This window comes from Lycium ferocissimum, chromosome 5, assembly GCF_029784015.1.
Source record: "Lycium ferocissimum isolate CSIRO_LF1 chromosome 5, AGI_CSIRO_Lferr_CH_V1, whole genome shotgun sequence".
Lineage (NCBI taxonomy): Eukaryota > Viridiplantae > Streptophyta > Magnoliopsida > Solanales > Solanaceae > Lycium > Lycium ferocissimum.
Window position 1 is genome coordinate 73,418,703 of NC_081346.1, and position 20,364 is coordinate 73,439,066.

Here is a 20,364-nt window from a genome sequence, read left to right on the forward strand (position 1 = left end):
GCAGGAGTAGGAGAAGCCGAAACAGCTCCGACAGCCTCGGTAGGAGCGGGTGCCTCAGGTGTTGTAGTTGGGTCCCCGGCAGGTGTTGAACCGGTATCCAATGTAACCTCGGTCTCGAGGACCGGCTCAACCTATCCGTTCGCCCTTGACGCTGTGCATGCCCGATCTTCGGTCCTTTTGCGCGAGGTCTCCTCGGATGAAGCGTCACCTGAAATGTCAACATATTCAATTGACCTTAGAGGAGTCGGGTAAAGAACTTCTTCCCCACTTGTGTGCAATGCCGGAGCTGACAGTTCTTTCCAGGCTGAAGAAACGGCGGAATGGTTGTATCCTCCTCCGGTATAGAGTCAACGGAGGGAGTCACACCGACCCTCCGAATAAGGAAATCGGCTCGTTTCGTCTCTTAGTCCGAACGACGCTTTTTGCTCTCTCTTTTCGGTTTCTCGCCTTGTCCGAGGGGTTTCTCCTCCTTTTGTGGCAGCAAGAAATAATACGGGATGTACCCGCCGAATCAAATTGGGTGCCGACGCAAATGGTTCCGGGTTCCTGGCCGTCGGCCCGGCCTTGGATCCACCGAGCCCTTGGGTAGTCCTGAATACCGAAGATGTTATAAAAGGGAAAAGAAAAAGATGAGGATATAATGTGTTCCAAATCAAGCAAAATATTATCGTGGTTTTGGGCGATCCATCGGCCACGCGACAGGATTCCCCATGTAAGTTCTCCATGGGTGTGCTGATCGAGGAGAGCTCCAACCCATTCATTCATGTTCCGGACAACCGGAGGTATCCATGCCACGGCTGATATAAAGAAGGGGAGAATTATCGTTTTAATACGAGGGGGCAAGTGTTTAACAAAGCATTCAAGGGCAATTATTGAAGAAGGAACTGAGGAACTTACGATTATCATTCCACCTCTCCAGAAAGGGCATATAGTCGGCTGAAATAATGTCCGCGGTCCTTACCCGGACGTAGCGCTCTAGCCAACCTCGGTCCCTGTCTTCGTCCATCTTCGAAAAGATCGGATTTCAGCTTCGCTTGACGAGCTTGATCACACCCCCACCGAACAACCTCGAGAATATAAACGGATGAAGTGAGCCATCGTAAACTCCTTTTTACGTCGTTGGCCAACAACCGGAGGCAGGTGGCAAGGGCCTCCGTACTATTAGGCCAATTTGGGGTGGGTCACATTATATGTCCGGCACATATCCAATATAACCGGGTCGATCGAGGGGTCGAACTTAAGTGTAAAAGGATAGGTATAAACGTACAGGAAGCCCTCCCTGTAATCGATGATCGATTCATCGGGCCCGGGTGCAAACACTTGCACTGGACGGTTATCCCATCCGCAATCAGTCCGGACTTGGTCGAGTTTATCCTCGGTAATGGACGATGGGTATCGCCTTACATCGAACCCTCTATCCGTAACCGAAAAGGTTTCTCAACTTCAAACTCTTTGTTATAATTGGGTTTGACGGTACTATGTCCAAAGCAAAGGGCTCAACGACGATCTTGCCCCGGTTTGTGAAGTTGGCTCCGCCCCTCGAGAGGAAACCGAGGAACATCCTGGGATGTGGTTTCGGTGTTGGCAGATATTTGAATTAGATAATAAAAAAGGAGGTTCGGTGAACTCGAATGAGGAAGAAAGAACAAGTTACAAAAAATAATAAGAGTGAAGAGGCAGGTGAGAGAAAATTTCAAAATAGCAAAGTGAGAGGAGAAACACAACAACACTTTCGATCAAAGAACAACAATGGAGAAGTTGACAAAGTTGGTCTATTTTGGCAATCAAAATAAGTAAGAAAATGGAAGAGGAAGACGATCAGAGGTGGAGAAGTAAGAAGAAGAAGTGAAAGTGGTAAAATGAGAGGGTTAAAAGCCTTATGTAGGCATGGGGGACTGAAAAGGTTACAGAAGCCAGCCAACCGGGGGGTGCCACGTGTCCCACAATTAATGAGACGTGAGTTGAAGAGACGTGCATTACGGCGGTCGCCAAAGTTGACCACTCGGGGTGAGACACATGGCTGACGGCTGAGGGACGTGACACAACTGTTCCCGCCAAAAATTTAAAGATAAGAACAGGCTTATGGCACCATCGGTTTGTTGATTCATCCACTTCCCGTTACTCCGATAAAACTACGGTCCGGGAAGTGTGGGGACTATCTGTATACGGTAAAAATCGGATATAAGCAAGACCGGGAGACCGGGGGATCGGAGATAAGAAGAGACAGCATGATCACCGAGTCTTCCCTTAGAACCGGTGATATTGCACCGCCGCGGTTGACCCGAGAAAAGTGAAGCGAATTGATACGGACCAAACTCCGCATCACAAACAGAGCCAAATCGGTTGGTCAAAGATGACCGAGTTGATCGTGGCCGTTAGTCCGGTTAATCGCTTATAAAATCGCTAAGCGTCAACATCGTTCATCACATTGTACCGACGACCGTACGGGTGTCAAACCGTACGGCCCAACCTTATCCTTTTAGGGTTTACTTTATTCTGAAAAAGGTTTTATGTTGTATGCAAGGCCCATAAGACAAAAATATAAATAGGAGGCATTTCCCTACTTTTAAGGGTTAGCTTTTCCAAGATCAAGAACATTGTAATAGAAATTATATATTGAAGCTCTTTCTCCTTTGGTCCGGAACAAAGGGCATTTTATGTTTATTCTTCCAATATAGTTGGCTTAATCATAAACATTTGTATCTTGATTCGAATCACTAACGCATATGTTCACATACATATGCTATAACACGCAAATATATAATTATTTCCTATAAACCCAAAATAGATTAAAGTTCATCCACATATCCTATACCTCACTTACAAATTCAATTGGTTACCTAAATTCGGGGTAAACAAAGTTGTGTGCACTTTCAATTTTAAAGATATTTGCACAATCAAATCACTTATTAAATATTTACAGGTAAATATTTATGATACGTATTAGTTTATAATCTAAAAAGTGATAACTAATCTACTATCACAAGTAAGTTACACAACTATATAATGCAAGGCCTCAATGCAGGCAAACAAATTCTTCTGCTCACATAAAGCCATGTCATAACTCACGTATGATGTTTGCCAGGCTTTGGGAGATCTCAATTTTTAAGTCCACTACTTTTTTTGCTGAAATAAAGCATTGCAGATGCATATCTTCTATGATGAGTTGATTCATATCCAATATTTTTGAAGCTAAGTACAAATATATATACGAAAGCTTATTAAAAATATCAATAAATATTATTCTTTCGTACCAATTTATGTGGCACATTTCAAATTTCAAGATTCAAACAAGTCTTTCTTTGACCGTTATATTTTTCATAAATCTTTTAAATATTTTGAATTACCAATAATTGTGTCTTATAATAATTTTTTGGTAGTTTTCAAATATGTAAATTTTATTTGAAAATGTTTGAAGATTCCATGCCCCAATTCACAATCAAAATTAAATTGTCTGACTCTCAAAATTCAAATTGTGCCACATAAATTAGGACAAAAGGAGTATATGTAAACCCACAACTTTAAAATAAAACATTAGTTCAATATTAAAAATCTATTTTAGTAGTTTGACTTTACCGAGTGGGATGACAATTTGTATTCTTAAATTATTGGGCGATCCTCACATTTTGAGTTAGCCTTTATGGTTGAGTTAGGTTCAATGTCTATTTTCTTATCATGGAATTAGAGTAGAGCCCACCCAAAACTTATTTAACTCTGTTTAGGCCCTCCTATTTATCTTGTTCACACTCTTTTTGTCGATCTAAGCGCATGTAGGATGTTAGTAGTCTTGCATGATGCATCGGTGAGCGGAATGGTAATTTGTCTCCTTATAGTTTGAATAATTTTCACCTCTTGAACTACTTTTTTAGGTTGAGTTAGAAACTAAAATCCATGCTCTTATCAATCTTAAAGGTTCAATTAAGTTTAAATCATTGAATTTGTCTGGAAAGAAAAAGGGTTTGTAGCTAGTACCAAAATCCCACCAGGAATTCCTTTAGGTTAACCACTTCATTTTCATAGTACGTATCCACTTAGTTTTTGAGTCATTATCCATGCATTTTCAAAAGGTGGAAGACTCGAAGCATGTCTTCACTTATTTTTCTAAGGTTGGTAGTGTGAACTAGTGATTGATTTTTTTCATTTCTGACATTTATGCCCCATTAATTTAATTATGATAAACGACATCACTATACATTTTTTCTCACGTAATTGAGACCATAGGTTAAAGTAATAAATAATAATCGAAACACTACAAACTTGTGCATAATTTTCATGAACATTTCTTTGAGGGTCTTCGTCCAGCTCAAAAAGTGAAAGCAAAAGATAAATAAATCTTTTTTCGTTCTCTCTCTCTCTCTCCCCCTCTTTCTTTTTTTGGTAATTTTAATTTCTAGTTGAATAGACCTCACTGTATATTGGTACGATTCTTGATTGTCTTTTTCTTGCGGCTCGTCTTAATCAGCAGATTTACGATTTATCATGACTTGCAAGCAGTTAATTTTTTTTCTTTGTTTGTACGTTCGAAATCATGATGATGGGCATAATTTGTAAGTAATACGTGCAACATTATAATTAGGCTGAACATAAAATGAAGTCATACCTATCACCAGGACTTGCTTGTGTAATTTTGGAATGTTTTTCTTTTCTTTTCTTTTTTTGTAACGTTGGAATCATGGTGATCCGACTTGATTTGTCAATAATCCGACAAGACCACAAGGTTAAATATAACATAAAATCATACGGGTCTGTCATGACTTGCATGCCCAATTCTCAGTCCAACCAAAACCCTTGAAAAACTCTAATGTTGGGTAATTCGCAGTAATGCCCTTATTTTGGGGTGATCTTTAATTTTTTCCGTCAAAATGAAAGTATTTAACTTTTGCTCTTCGCCTAAAATCTCTGGGTTCCGGGTTCGAACCCCTGTTTAGGCGAAAATTAAAAAAAAAAAAAATCTCTAGGCAGAGGTTGCCTACAAACTCTGCCCCTTCGGGCATAATTTGCCTACAAAACTCTACCTTAAGACAGAGTTTGTAGGCGATTTATGCCTGATGGGGTAGAGTTTTCCTGCAAACTATACCCTAAGGTAGAGTTTTGCAGGCAAACTATGCCCCAGCTAACTCTACCTTGGGCAAAACTCTGCCTTCAGGCAAAATTCTGCCTTAAGGCATAGTTTTGAAGGTAAAATTTTGCCTTGCGAATCCAAACCTCTACCTTGCGAAATTTCTTTTTTTTTTATTATTTTTTTATTTTTTTATATATATATATTTTTTACTGAGTTGGGGTTCAAACCCAGAACCTCGGTGTATTAAGCAACAACAATAGCATACCCAGTGGAATCCCACAATGTGAGATCTGGGAAGGGTAAAGTGTCCGCATACCTTGGAAGGTAGGGAGGTTGTTTCCTAAAGACCCTCAACTCAAGAGAAAACAAGACAAAAGAGTCAGATAAGGACAAGCATATTAAAGCATTGCGAAAATGAGAAATAACAGGAGCGAGAAAATCATGATAAAACAACCTGGAAAGATAAGACCCAACAAATATAAGCAGAAATCAAAGAGTAATAAACGATAGAGCAAAACTACGACTACTAGTGCGAAAGAATTAGCATGACTACCTACTAGCCTTCTATCCTAATCTGAGTCCTCCACAACTTTCACAACCTCAGGATATTAGGTGAAGGACAAAAATTAAAGACCACCGATTTGAGGGACAAAAATTAAGGACCACCCCAAAAGAAGAACTTGGACTTGAAGTTTGCAATTGAAAGCAATACAATGGGCCTAGTCAGACTTGGGTAACTATCGTCGGCCCAAGCCCAAATACCCTACGGAAATATCTCTATCTAGTGGGTCCCACAAGTTGATTCCTTGGAAGACATTAGAATCAAACCTAAGAAAACCATCTATGCAAAATGGAGGGCACTACAAAACCACTAAACTTAGACGTTTGGTACTTCCCGCAGTAGAAGTTGTACACCTCCTTTATGTGAATAAAGTCAAAATCTTCTTTTTCAGATTCCAACTGCCTAACTAATCTATATTTACAATTTTGGTCTCCATCACTTAAGGGGTTGTTTGGTTAGCAGAGTTGGGATAATAATCTCGATATTTATTATATTTTCTGTCCGAAATCTTACTACCTTTTAAAAATTTAATGTTATAATATAGTTAATGTTATGCAAATGTTTAAGGTTTGTTTTAAACGATAAGTTTTAAAGTATTACTTAATTTGTTACACTTCATGACCAATAAAATAGTGTCACATAAACTGCGACTAGTAGGTGCTATTTTGATTTCTTTGACATTTCATTTATGGTATAAATAATATCATTATAACTCTATACGTCAATTTGGGTATTATTTTTTATCGGATCCAACATGAAATAACTTTTACAAGAATTAGTTTTATCTTCTTTATTTTTTTTTTTAAAATGTCAACTTAATAAAAAATATATTTTAAATGGTCTATCTAATATTTAATTCAATAAATTAAACATTGATAAAAGAAATATACATACCATAAAAAAATTCATAAAAATAATTTGTTACTTGAGCCGACAATCTTTCAGAAACAGTATCTTTACCTCAACAAGGTAGGGATAAAGTTGCGTATGCTCTACCCGAGATAATACTCAAAATACCCCCCAACGTTTGACCAAAATCCCAACTACACACCTAACTTTTGCGTTGGTCCTATTACCCCCCCCGGACAAATTTTTTCGCATTAAAATGCCTTTTTTTACCGTATGTACAACCAATACGACAACCCCAATTATTAATAAAAGTGTGTGTCCACACGCGCCTGGCCCACGTGACACATCTTTAATTTCCCCCCATTTTTTATTAATTTCCCCCCTTCCTCCATCTATTTACTCTTCTTCTTCAAAAAAAAAAAAAAAAATCTTTCAATTTTCCATACTCCATTTTTAGTATAGGATCCGAAAACCCATACTCAATTCTCCTTCATCTTCATCAACATCATCATCATCATCTTCTTCTTCTTCTTCTTCATTAGGAGTTGAAAAAAAAAATCACACTAACTTCCTCAAATCTAATCTAAAAAACCAAATGTGAAAGGAAGCTTCCTAACACCAAGTAGAACAAAGTTCATCCATTAATTTGATCAAACAATCAAGAATTTAAAGGAAACCCACTTGGTGTTCTTCATAGCTTTCTCCAAAATTCCTAACAATTGAGTTTAATTTTCTCCCCAAATCAACTCAAAGAATTAGTGCTTAAACAACTCCAACCAAGCAACAAGTAGCAACTCCAAACAAGCAACTTCCAATCAGATTTTCTTTAACAAGATTAGATTTTCGTTTTTTTTTTTCCAGATTTTCGTTTTTTTTTTTCAGATTTTTTTTTTTTTAATTTGATTTGGGAAAACAGTGATTATAAGAATAATCACTATCCTAGCTCTAAATTTATAATGGGTATTATTTTGACAAAAAAAAATGGAGATGGGTATTAAATAGGTGAAGAAGCGTTAAGATGAAGTAGCCTAAAAATGGAGGGAATTTAAATTTACCTATGTGGCATCTATGTGGCGCCTAGTTGGCGCTCAAAACACGTCGTATGTCGTTTTTTAAAGGCTATAACGCGCCACCGAGCAACAGTATTCACGCTCTTGTCCACATCGAAAAAAGCGCATTTTAATACCGAAAAAATTTGTCCAGGGGGTAATAGACCAACGCAGCGTTAGGTGTGTAGTTGGATTTTGGTCAAACGTTGGGGGGTATTTTGAGTATTATCTCTGCTCTACCCTCTCCAAATTCCACTTGAGGGATTACAATGGGTATGTTATTGTTGAATAGGGCTATAATTTATTTATTTATTTTTTAAAAAAGTATGTTGTTGTTGTGTTGTAAATAGGTTTATTGATTATTAATCATTTGTATTATAGTTTCTGCATTTTAAGCCTTCCGTTTACCAAACGACCCCTTATTTCACTCCACATCCGATGGCTACAAATCAAACACATAGCCAAAAATACAATTAAAAAATTATAAGGTCAAAGAACACACTAGTACAAAAAAAGGTGACAGTTTTGCAAAATCCTGTGGGCCTCTCTCACTTTATTATTAAAAAACAACCTCAAGTTTTAGCTGACATTTGCAGAAAAGTGAAAAACCATGGGCAGTTTTTATCTGTATAATCACAAAACCAATAATCCTCCCACAGCTTAAAAAAACCAGCTGCTCAATCTTGTATAAACCACAACTTTCTCTCTTATCTCAAACCATTCATAAAATTGCACTCTCAAAAAAAAAAAAAAAAAAAAAAAGTCTTGCTTTCTTTTTTGCACCTTCTAGCAGCTTTTTTATTCAAAGATTGAAACTTTATTCAGTAAAAAAGAAGTCTTGGTACTCTGGTGATGTTTACTTAACTTTCTTTCTTGTTTAGTCTATTTAATAATTCTGTTTTTAAGTACCATTTTGGCCCATAGGATTAGATAATTCTGTTTATCATAACATTTTGGCTTGTGGGGTTTTCAAGATTTGATTTGTTTTTTAATCATTTTGATGGATTCTGGCAGTATATATTCAAATATGAGTCCTAGTATGTTAGGATTAGAAATGTCATTGCACCATCAAATCCCTCAACAACAGAACCCTCATCACCACATGCAGCCCCACGCCCCACCCCCACCCCACCCCCAACCCTCACCCCACCCCATAGTTTATCAAGAAACTGCAAAAAATAGTTTCCCATTTGGTAACAAGGCTAAAAACCAAAGCTTGAATTTTAGTGATGATGATGAGCCTAACAATAGTGCTGATGATGGGAAAAGGAGCAATAGTAATAGTAATAGTAAATCTTGTCCATGGCAAAGAATGAAGTGGACTGATAATATGGTTAGGTTGTTAATTATGGTTGTTTATTATATTGGTGATGAAGTTGGTTCTGAAGGAAATAATACCAATAATGACCCTAGTGGAAAAAAGAAAAGTGGTGGTGGGGTTTTGCAAAAGAAAGGTAAGTGGAAATCAGTTTCAAGGGCAATGATGGAAAGAGGATTTTATGTGTCACCACAACAATGTGAAGATAAATTTAATGACTTGAATAAGAGGTATAAGAGGGTTAATGATATTCTTGGTAAAGGTACTGCTTGTAGAGTTGTGGAGAATCAAAGTTTGCTTGAAACAATGGATCATTTGTCACCAAAAATGAAAGAAGAAGTGAAGAAGTTGTTGAATTCTAAGCACTTGTTTTTTAGAGAAATGTGTGCTTATCATAATAGTTGTGGTCATACTAGTAATAATGGTAGTGCTAGTGGGAGTACACTAATTGTTGAGGCTCATCAAAACCAAGTAGAGCAACAAAGGTGTTTGCATTCATCAGAAAATGCAAATGCAAAAATTGAGGCTAGTTTTGCAAAAGGGCCAAAAATGCAAAAAGTGGCTAGTGGGGAAAATGATGATGAGGATGATGATGAGGACGATGACGAAGATGAGGAGGACGACGATGATGAGGTGTCGGGTCACCCCCAACACCACCATGGCCACGACGACGATGATGACGTGGATGAAAGATCAAGAAAGAGGCAAAAAATTGGATCTTTATTATCACCAATGGTACAACAATTGAGTACAGAATTGGCTAATGTGAGTCCACTTGAGAAGAGGCAATGGCTAAAAACTAAAATGATGCAATTGGAAGAACAACATGTTGGCTATTTGTGTCAATCTTTTGAGCTACAAAAACAAAGATTGAAATGGGAGAAATTTACAAGCAAAAAAGAAAGGGAAATGGAAAGGGAAAAGCTTATAAATGAGAGGAAAAAATTGGAGAATGAAAGAATGGTGCTTTTGTTGAAGCAAAAAGAGCTTGAGCTTCTTGATTTTCATCCAAATGTTAACAATAGAAATAGTGATCCTTCTTCTGTTACTGGATGAAAAGTTGTTGATCAGATACAATATGTAAATAATATATTATATGCTTTTGCCTAGTGTTTACCAAATTTGAATCTTGAATCAAGTCTTTTTTAGCTCTTCAATTTGTCTGTTCTGCTTTTAGTTTTTATCTTATATGAATCACATCTTTTGTACTTGTGCATTTATTATCATTTGTTTTGTTTTCTTCTGCTTTTTCTTTCTCTGGAGAGACAGGTGTCTTGATTCTTGAATTGTCTGTATAGAACTATATCATCGTGTGTATCACCAATGACACCAAAATAAGAATGATAATTGGAGAGAATATGAGCAACTAACTAAGATGTGTAAAGATTGAATTTTCAATACTGACATGAAGCAAAACTTAGTGATGACAAAATAAATTTTAAAAAAGGAGGACACACGCCCAGTGGGACTCGAACCCACAATCGCTTGATTAGAAGTCAAGCGCCTTATCCATTAGGCCATGGGCGCTTCTTGTGCTATAGCCGACTTCTTATTTTATATATCGGAAAATTCCTACGAAAAATCGTCGAAGGCTTAGTGACCCGTATATTTATTAGCTCAATTCATTTTGATCCATTCAATATATTCTATCTAAAAATTGGGCTAATTTAGGCTAGATATCTCGTTCTAATTAACTCGTCAGAGAGTTTATCAAAATATTTATATGTTACATATAGTCATAACTCATACTAGTAAAGAAGTTGTTTTATTTCGTGATTAAAACAAATTATAACAAAAGAAATAATCAAATTAAAACTTGGTAAAATTGGATGGGTTAAGTTGTGATCCATCATTTAATAGATTTTGAACCATTCAAATTCGATCTAACCCATCCATTTGACTCCCCCAATTTTATAACAACTTAATATTGATCTTATTTAAGTCATCAATTAACTTCAGGTTCAACTGCGACTCAGTCTCAAGCAAAGTATCATTGGCTATATAAATTTTTATTACCCTTGTTATTTAATATGAAACCATGTCCCGTCGTCAAATAACAAGAGCATCTCTCAAACTTAAATATTTATGCCTGAAGTGAATTTTAGAAAATCTGCTATCAAATATTTATTAAATTTTAATTTACAGAATTCTTGTACATTTTTATATTGAAACTATTGGCTTATAAGTGATCTCGAACAAGATTGAAGGATAGCTAGCAAACGTTGAACATAAAATGTAGCAAAATATTGGCCTTTTTTTCTTTTCAACAAGGCCATTGATAGTCTACCAACTCAAGGTCAACCAAGTAACCAAGAATCAGGTTAATTATTACTCCTTCAGGATCAATTTTAGGTAACACTATTTCCTTTTTAACCTGCTCCAAAAATAATAACATGCTTTTAGATTTGAGCAACTTTAAAATTTCTCATTTGCCCCCTTAGTAGCATGTTATGACATATCTAAGACCATAGAGTGTGACACCTGAGTCAAGAGGCTTAGCACTCAAGGGTATCAGTATTAATTACCAACTCTGTTTGGACTGATTTCATTTCAATATTCAGTGATTAGATTAGAGTTTGCCTACATTTTTCACTGACATAAATCTTCAAACAAAGACTTCTGGCAATGTGAATGACCACACACTTGGAAACTTTTTATTACTAATATCAGAATGACATATTTCTGCCGGCAAATAAGGTAAAAGGTCTTAACAACATAGCTTGTTATGGACATCTTCATAACAACCAAGATGACAAATAAACAAGACACCTATACTTGAACTCAGAGAAGAGACACCATTCTCATTTTTTTCTTCTGATTTTCTTAACTAGTGCAAGTTTGTCCACAGACATTGCGCACATTATACAACTACCATAGGAAACCACATATTACAGCTACCAAAAACTTATATTAGAGCCTCACTTGTGATGGCTTTAACACTCTACCATCACACATCCGAAAAAAAGAGGATAACTAAAAGCTTAATCTTCAAGTTCAATAATCTTAACCACTGATGCGTCTCCGACTTTCTGGCAGATGACAACTCGGTCGTGGGACTTCACAACACCTGAGGCCTTCCCATGATCAAGGGCAACTTTCAGCACCGACTCGTTTGATGCGTTTGTAGACTCGGCCTATGGAAACAATAGGTAGTTTGAGATTAGGCCCACCGGGAACAAGAAGGTTTAATCGAGATTGTCATGATGGGAGGAAAAGAAGCAGATTATGATCTCGTTTCGCCTTAGCTGATTTAAAGTAACTGATAGGCATTCAAGTGCTAAAACTGATCTAATAAATAAGCAGTTACGTGTTTGGATAAAAGTGTTGAAACTAATAATAAGAGCTGAAGTATCTTTACATAAAAAAGAATGAATGACAGAAATAGAATAGAGAAGTAATTAAAAATTGTATGTTTTAAGAAGATTTTGGAGATTACAAAAGATATTAGGGATAAAATTGCAGAAGCCTTGGTCAGTAAAATCATAAATTGGGAGTGACAAACTCATGGCCTATAACAGATTTTGGCTTATAGGTACTTTTGGTATTTACCAAACACGTAAGTACGCCAAAAAGTGCTTTGTTAGTTTGACCGGCTTATAAGCTTTAGCCAAATATGTTATTCCTATATCAGAAGCAAGATTCATGTACATAAAACTTGTAGGGAACATGGGATGCAGTTGACTCTTTCAACAAATTTTGGCCTACTAAATAGTTTTTAGAAGGTAATAATTGCAATTCAAACAAATAGAGCTATCTGAACTGTCTTTAAGTTGTAATTTTGTTGAGAAGGTTATAATTTCATTTATTAGCACTAAGAAAGTCCACAGATTATTCTATCGGCCTAATTTTACAACTGAAAAACACTTCCATACAGCTTAAAGATGACTAAAGAGCAATTTTTCCAACTAAGACACCAAAATATGAGACAAAATATGGAACACCAAGATGACGAGACTTACAGGATGTCGAGGATCAGCAAGCATTGGGAAAAGACCCCTCACAATAAGGGACTGCCTTGCCTGAACATGGAGAAGTTAAAAATATACAAAACCCATCAGCTTCAGTGTCGGTGAAATAAAAGGAATAAGGAACAACTTCCACATTTTTTAGAGGTATACCTCAAATGCGCCGCTAAAACTCCATTTCAATTGATTTGTCTTGAGTCGAGGAATTACAACAGACAATACTGGCATTGTTGGCCTATATTTGGCTATCAAACTGTGCACATAAAAATAACACTTTACAGCTCTTAATAATAAAGATTTAGTTGAAATTATAAGAAGTCTGGTATGAACAAGAGAGATTACCGTGCTGCCCTTCCAGATGAAGTGAAACAAATAATTACTGATGCTTTCACCTTAATTGCTGCCCGCACCTAAATGGGAAGGGGATATACAGTTATTTCTGCAAAACTTGTGCCTGAATGAAGAAAGCATTAAATTTCCAGAATTCTCACTGCTGAGGAAGCAATTGATTCCAGGTGTGACATGGGCTCCCCAACAAATTTGACTGTCCTCTTGAAGTATAGATCTTGGTTAAAAGCCTTCTCCGCCTGGACGGAAATTAATTGTTAATTAAGGCTACTCGCCATACTCTCTGAAACAAAAACTCAGAAAGTGGTACTTGCCACACCAAGAGGGGGTGGGGACTAATAGCATGTCTGGCCAAACTTCCAAAATCTGCTTATTTTGAAAATGTGTTGGCTAGCAGTTTGTGTTTGGCCAATTAAATTTAAAAAATCACTTCTGCCAGTATTAGAGTACCTTATGTCTGACCAATGTTCCAAAAGTGCTTTTAGGGAAAAACTACTTTTATTAACTTCAGAAAAACAACTTCTGCTACTACTCAGAAGCACTTACTTGCACTTACTTTTCTCCTCTCCTGAAAGCTTGGCCAAACACCTGAACTTTCTAAAATAAGCACTTTTGGCTCCCAGAAGCTTGGCCAAACAAGCTATAAGAGTATCCCTCATCCCAAAAGGTGATGCCAAAGAAATAACAATTGTTCCCTTTTAAAAGACAAAAGACAGATATGCATAGATTCTCTTATTCACACAAAGTTTCAGGAAAAAATGAAAATCACCTCAGCACAAATTCTTCCAACAGTTGAAATAGTCTCAATAGGGTATAATCCACGTAGAGTCTCAGCACCAAGAAGAATTGCATCAGTCCCTGCACAAATGTTAAATGTCAAAAGTTACTACCAGAAACAAAGACAAAAGGAACTCAAATCTTCAGAGATACTAGAGGAGAGTAGAACCAGTTAAGATGGGCAGCAAGATTATTACCATCTAAGACAGCATTAGCAACATCTGTTGCTTCAGCACGAGTTGGCCTAAGATTGTCAGTCATACTATCAACAACACGTGTTACTACAGCAGGCTTGCCAGACATGTTACACTTGTGAAGAGCTGCTTTCTGAAACAAGAACACCTGTGAACCACCAGGGGCGGAGCCAGAAATTTTATCAAGGGTGTTCAATCTTTGAAAAGTACAAAAAAAAAATAAAAAAAAATTGATAAATATGTGCACGAAAATTGAATGGGTGCACAAATTCATTTTAGACTACAAAATATTTAACAAATCATAAAGATACTTGTAATAAAACTTAAATTGTATAAATAAAAAATAAAGTAAAAAACTTAACAAAGGAAATTTTATAAATGAAAACTTAATTCAAATATATTTGTAACAAAAGTGACAGTTATATCTTTTGAAATATTCTTAGATGTTTGGTATGGTTTGTTTTAAAAAATAAGTTTTATTTATAAGTTATTTGGTCCAGATTGTTTTTTCCTCCAAAAAGTAGAGGTAAAACGCTGCAGTGGAGAATCGAACACAAGACTTTCAAGATACTTTGAACACCCTTCGCCACTGGGCCGCGCCTCTGAGTTTGTTCATGGGTGTTCAAATTATAGTATTTATACGTCTTAGGCAATTTTTAACCTATGTATTCGACATGTTTTTCCGGCGAAGGGTGTTCATCTGACCACCCTTCCCGCAATGTAGCTCCGCCCCTGTGTACCACTCAAAAGTTAGTCGAATGATGATCCTACTACAAAATGAAGATTATAATGCCATTCAGAATTTTGGTGTCAACTGAAAATAACGGCAAGAAGAGGCTCACTGTCTCACTGATTATACGTGATTTACAAAAGAAGGTGCCTGAATTCTGAAGAAGAAAACTTACCTTCTCAGGTGGGAGATCTATACCAAGGTTTCCACGTGAAAGGATGATGCCATCAGCCTCTTGGAGTATCTCATCAAAATGTGTTAAGCCCTACATAAATCGCCCAAGGAAAGAAGTCAATTGCAAGCCTCTTGGAGTATCTCATCATGTTATTCAATATCAACCTCACAAAGAAGTATCCAGAAGAAAAAGATCAGAAAGAAAATAACATTTTACCAACTAACCTCTTCACTTTCAATTTTGGCAAAGATCTGAGTTTGGCTTAGATCACCCAACTTACATAAGAATTCACGCGCCTGAATTTAAGAAAAATATAACAATGAGGTCGATTTGGTATTCGAGCTGTCATAGACCTAAATAAATAAATAACGTTAGATAAACAGAAGGAAATAAATAGAAGACTGTGAAATCATTACCTCACGAACATCCTCAGCATGCCTCGTAAATGATAACGAAAGAAAATCAATTTTGTTTTTGACACCCCATGTGCTAATAACCTGATTCAATTAGCATGTCAAAAACTCCACAATCAAAAAGAAGACAGAGAAATAAGTTGCTCAAGGGAGGGATAATCGTCATAATTCAAAGATAATATGCTTGCATTAACATTGAAGTAGTATAGTCATTAGCCAACACTACAAGTACCAAGGACAAAAAGAAACGCTTATAACTCTTTCCAAGTGTAATATAAGGTAAAACTTTCTACACCAAGAGAAAGGACATAACTTCGGGGACAAGCAAGATAGTCAATGTGGATATTGATCAGACAAGTATAAACATTGTTGGCGGTGCTTAATATAAAAGCTATTGCAAATGAGTAGGTCCCACCAATCCATGTTTACGTAACTAAACAAAAATCGCATCCATCATAAGACTCATCTGTTTCATACACCACAAAGCCCAAATACATTTTCCAGTTGATAGATAAGTCAATTTGAACATTATTATTAAGTGCCCAAGTCCCAAAAATACACATCCATATTTACTCAATCACCAAGTTCTCGCACAAATTTTTCCATAACCATGTGAGCTTGTAACATGATTTGCACTATATGCACACATAATGAACAAGATGAGTTTTATCGGTTCTCTGAAGTTTGAGTAACTTACCTCCTTATCTTTATCTGAGAGGGTAGGTAAATCAATATGAATCTGAGCAGCATGCAGAGTGAACAATGACCCAGTTATTGTAGCAGAGTTCTTTACCAAGCAAACTACATCATCCCCTTTCACTTGATCTACCTGTGCAACCACATTTCGAATTCTTAATCAGTGGATTCAAACAAACATTATAGCCTGTTTAGCCAAGCTTCTCCAAGGTCAAAAGTGTTTTTTCCCGCAATAAAAGGTGCTTGTTTTCAAAGTTGAGGTGTTTGACCAAGCTTTTAAGAGAAGAAAAGGTGTTTTGAGTAGAAGCATAAGCGGAAAAAAGTAGCTTCTCCCCAAAAGTACTTTTTTGAATCGATTAGCAAAACACAAACTGCTTCTCACGAAAAGTACTTTTTTGAAAAGCATTTTTCAAAATAAGCTGATTATAGAAGCTTGACCAAACAAGCTACTAAACTGCTGTCTTATTGAGAAGTAGAAATGTGAAAATAGTCTTCATCAAAAAAGATCATAATTGTACAGTTGCAAACACATTGCAACTCATCGATCAACTTAAACATAAACAGCACTAGCTAAACTCAAGGATTAAGAAAACACGGGGTTGCGGGGGAAAAAAAGTAGGCTTTCTATGTTACCTCCAGCCACACAGATGTCGTTTCACTTCCTGTAAAGAGGTATTGACCAATAAAAATGGTGTCTCCCTTCTTCACTGCCTGCAAGAAAAATTAACATCCTAATTTAGTATCATGAAGGACATTCCCCCCTCCCAATCCACAATATTGATGTTCTCTTGAGAACATGACAAAAATGGTCCCTTATGTTTGATGAGGTTCAAAATAGTCCCTTAAGTATGCATTGAAGTTTGAACAGTTTTGGTCCTTCAAGTTTGTCAAAAGGTAACACTTTATGTCTCCATCAATATTTACCAAACTCTGTTTATTAGATTAGACAGAAACAACAGGAAAAAAAGATATAATCATAAACACCAAGAAAGTTCCATCAAATCCTAAAATATGCAATACACTAGACACTAACAAAATAAAAATAAAAAATAGCGGAAATATACTTCAAAGAGCTGCACCGGCCTCTAGAAATAAATAAAAAATAGCAGAAATTACAAGAATTGTACCTCTACGTTTGAGTTCCCGCTAATTTTCTTTTTTATCATAGTTCCATCAAATCTAACAGAAAGTGTTCGGTATTTGACTGAGACTAAAAGTGTTAGCTATTTTAGCAAACTTAAAGGACCAAACTGTTCAATGCATACTTAAGGGACTATTTTAAACCTACCCTCAAACATGAGGGACCACTTTTGTCATTTTCTCATGTTCTCTCCATCAAATTCAGATTGAATTTGCGATTTTCACTTCCAGTGGAAACACTCTTTTGTTTACCAAAACACACAGCGACGAAAAAGGCAAAGCAAAGACAATAGATTGGAACAAACTGAACCTTGGATAAGCCATCAAAATTGATTGGGAACACTTCAGAACATGCTTCCTGGCCTTTATCAGGAGTAAGAGTAACAGTTTCATCTGCCTTAAGTGAAATAGCTTTCTCACTTTTGTTAACAACTGTCAGCTCTGGACCGGCAGTATCTAGCATGACCTGGCAAGATAAAAACAAGATAGTTTTAATACCCTTTTTCAAGTTGCTGGACAATGCTCAACATGTGCAATGACACAGTCGTGACTAAATCCGCATATAAAGACTGCGCTCGATGTGCTGTTAATTAAGCACATATGCAAGATAAAACACCCTTTGTCTAAAAAATAACGACATTACTACTATGTGATGATTCACTCAGTTTATTTAAGTATCCCAATTAAACATTTTTAAAATATTTATTAACAACTAAAACTTGTGATTTATAGAACATCTTATATAGTTCTTACATACATAATTCTTATTTAAAAGGGCTAATAGCACTTTTAGTCCCTCCATTAGTGATAAATTCTGATTTTAGTCTTTGTGTTATCTGTCTAAACACATTTGACCTTCACTTAACTGGAACATGCACTTTTGATCCCTTTGTGAAATATTCACAAATTTACATGATTACCAGTTGTTCCACCTGCGTTAAGCTTATACTATTACTCCATATTCGTTAGTAATACAGTTCTAAAAATATTCCAAACACAACATATTTCTTACAAAAAGGGACCAAGAACACGCATTTCAATTAGTTGAAGGTTAAATGTGCTTAAGGACTAATATCAAAATTTACCAATAACTGAGGTACCAAAAGTGCTATTATCCCTATTTAAAAACAATAAAGAAGTCAGTTTCCAAATCACACTATAAAAATAGATTTGTTAACCCTTTAGTTCAACAGATCACCATTCTTTTTAAATCAAGGGAGAGTATATTGTTTACCTTTGTCAAATCAACACATCTACAAAGACCAGGACAAACAACATAGTTTTTACAAAAACAAAGATACTAAAATTGCATCAAGAGCGTCCTTAGCTAGTTACTCCCTCCGTCCCAATTTATGTGGCACCGTTTGTTTATCGAGAGTTAGTTTGACTAACATTCGAGGCTACACTAGATCAGATTTACTCAATAATTTAAAATTAAAATTTGGATTCAAAAGTTATACTAGAAGTACTATAAGTTGTAATTCTTCAAAATATTTTAAAATATTGATCAACAGCCTTCCTACCTCCCAAGGTAGGGGTAAGGTCTGCGTACACTCTACCCTCCCCAGACCCCACCATGCGGGAATATACTGGGTATGTTGTTGTTGTTGATCAAAATCCACACCGTTTGAATCTTTAGAAGCTAAAAGTATCTCGTAAAATGTGAGAGAGTGAGTATCATTTAAAAAGGATTACACTTACAGCACAGAGCTTCTTGGTGCTCTTAATAGCACCCTTCAAGTTCTCCAAAGTCTCCTGGTGATACTCAGGATCACCCCATGAAAAATCAAATCTTGCCACTATAAATCCAACAAAACCAACAACAAGTTACACATTTGGCCTGTAAGCCAAAACTAATTACATTAGCTAGTCAAATATACAAAACTAAACACTATTATGTACTATCAAAAATGGAGTTGATTTGTCAGCTAGTCACTCAATTAACCGATATTATCTCAGAAAGTCGCCTTTCTTCTTAGATTCCAATTTTTTTCAACAAAGAAAGTGACTTTCTGACATAATAACTATAGTTAAGTGACCATATGAGAAAATCAACTCTTAATGTATATTATATATCAAATATACAAAAAAAAAATATACATTTGTCGACTATTATTTATGTGGGCGGTTATTTATGTCAATTTCTCCCAAAAAAAAAAAAACCCTTTTACTGTTTTACACTATTCATCACAAACATCTCTAAAAATTACAAAAAAATAGCAAACTTGAAGTTTCAAGAAATTACCAGACATTCCAGCTTTAAGACATGCTGAAATAACCTCAACAGATCGAGATTTTGGACCCAATGTTCCAACAATCTTTGTCATTGCAGGAAAAAAACTCTACCCAAATTCAAAAAAAAAAAGAACCCCATGAGTCATTATTAACATTAATACATAAATCATATGAGAAATACAAGATCTAATTAAGTACTTACAGCTTTGGATGGCTCCAAGATTGAAGCCATCCTAATAGGTTCTTCAAGAAGTAAGTGATTTGAATGCATAGTTTATTTTTAGTGGAAAATTAATAAATTGATCAGTTTTTGTGAAGAAAGAAGAAAAAATATAAGCTTTTTTATAGAGAAATGAGATCACAGTCAAAAACTGAATAGTTTGGTATGGTTTGCGGTCATTTTTGTATACAAGACTGTGTGCTAAGCACCTGCCACTGTTTTGTTTTTCGTATCTACCTCCCATAATAATAAGAGTTACCTTAGCAAAAAAAACACGCATATTAAGAAACCAATAATATAATATAATTAAATTACTCTTACGTAATAAAAATAAATTAAATTTCCTCTTAATTAGAGCATGCATAAGTAGTAATCCTTTTGAGATTGAGAATCCAACAATAGCAAATTATTATGTGACTTTTCCGTTCATCAAGTGTATGTTACTTTAACTTGTCACTTTTTGTTTAAGGGTAGAGTTGGAAAAAACTAGTCAATTTATGTTTTTGTTTTCTAAGATGACACTTATTATGGGATAATTTTTTTTTATTAAAGTGACACTTATTATGAGACGGAGGGAGTATAAAATAAAATCTCTCATTCAGTTGTATGGTGATAGTGACTAACTACTAAA

At 35.8% G+C, this 20,364-nt stretch overlaps 2 protein-coding genes and 1 non-coding gene across 4 annotated transcripts; 1 reads left to right on the forward strand and 2 right to left on the reverse strand.

Annotated features, from left to right (window-relative positions):
• The first annotated feature begins 8,295 nt into the window (after window positions 1–8,295).
• Window positions 8,296–9,974, forward strand: LOC132057391 (uncharacterized). Its single transcript, XM_059449984.1, has one exon. It carries the CDS (start codon window positions 8,523–8,525, stop codon window positions 9,894–9,896), a length of 1,374 nt encoding a protein of 457 aa, XP_059305967.1. The 5' UTR covers window positions 8,296–8,522; the 3' UTR covers window positions 9,897–9,974.
• A 320-nt stretch (window positions 9,975–10,294) lies between these two features.
• Window positions 10,295–10,367, reverse strand: TRNAR-UCU (transfer RNA arginine (anticodon UCU)). Its single transcript has one exon. It is a non-coding gene; the product is annotated as a tRNA-Arg (tRNA).
• Window positions 10,368–11,468: 1,101 nt separating this feature from the next.
• LOC132057392 (pyruvate kinase 1, cytosolic-like) lies at window positions 11,469–19,892 on the reverse strand. 2 transcript variants are annotated; one of them, XM_059449985.1, is made up of 16 exons: window positions 19,716–19,892; window positions 19,524–19,620; window positions 18,980–19,077; window positions 17,589–17,744; window positions 16,772–16,849; window positions 16,140–16,271; window positions 15,446–15,526; window positions 15,254–15,325; window positions 15,030–15,119; window positions 14,128–14,272; window positions 13,923–14,011; window positions 13,297–13,392; window positions 13,148–13,215; window positions 12,957–13,058; window positions 12,800–12,863; window positions 11,469–11,974 (listed from the first exon to the last, which is right to left on the reverse strand). In XM_059449985.1, exons 1-16 carry the CDS (start codon window positions 19,782–19,784, stop codon window positions 11,822–11,824), a joined length of 1,590 nt encoding a protein of 529 aa, XP_059305968.1. In that variant the 5' UTR covers window positions 19,785–19,892; the 3' UTR covers window positions 11,469–11,821. The 2 variants fall into 2 exon arrangements, with proteins under 2 accessions (XP_059305968.1, XP_059305969.1); XM_059449986.1 differs by having other exon boundaries at window positions 12,800–12,859; window positions 12,959–13,058; window positions 19,716–19,891.
• Window positions 19,893–20,364: the final 472 nt, after the last annotated feature.

Excerpts from the sequence above, each read along its gene's own strand:
- LOC132057391 (XM_059449984.1), top strand. The coding sequence starts at position 8,523 with ATGGATTCTGGCAGTATATATTCAAATATGAGTCCTAGTATGTTAGGA.
- LOC132057392 (XM_059449985.1), bottom strand. The coding sequence starts at position 19,784 with ATGCATTCAAATCACTTACTTCTTGAAGAACCTATTAGGATGGCTTCA. Across the intron at positions 16,850-17,588 it reads ATTTTGATGGCTTATCCAAG|GCAGTGAAGAAGGGAGACAC; the intron begins GTTCAGTTTGTT and ends TTTTTCTTGCAG. Across the intron at positions 15,120-15,253 it reads CCAAAATTGAAAGTGAAGAG|GGCTTAACACATTTTGATGA; the intron begins GTTAGTTGGTAA and ends CGATTTATGTAG.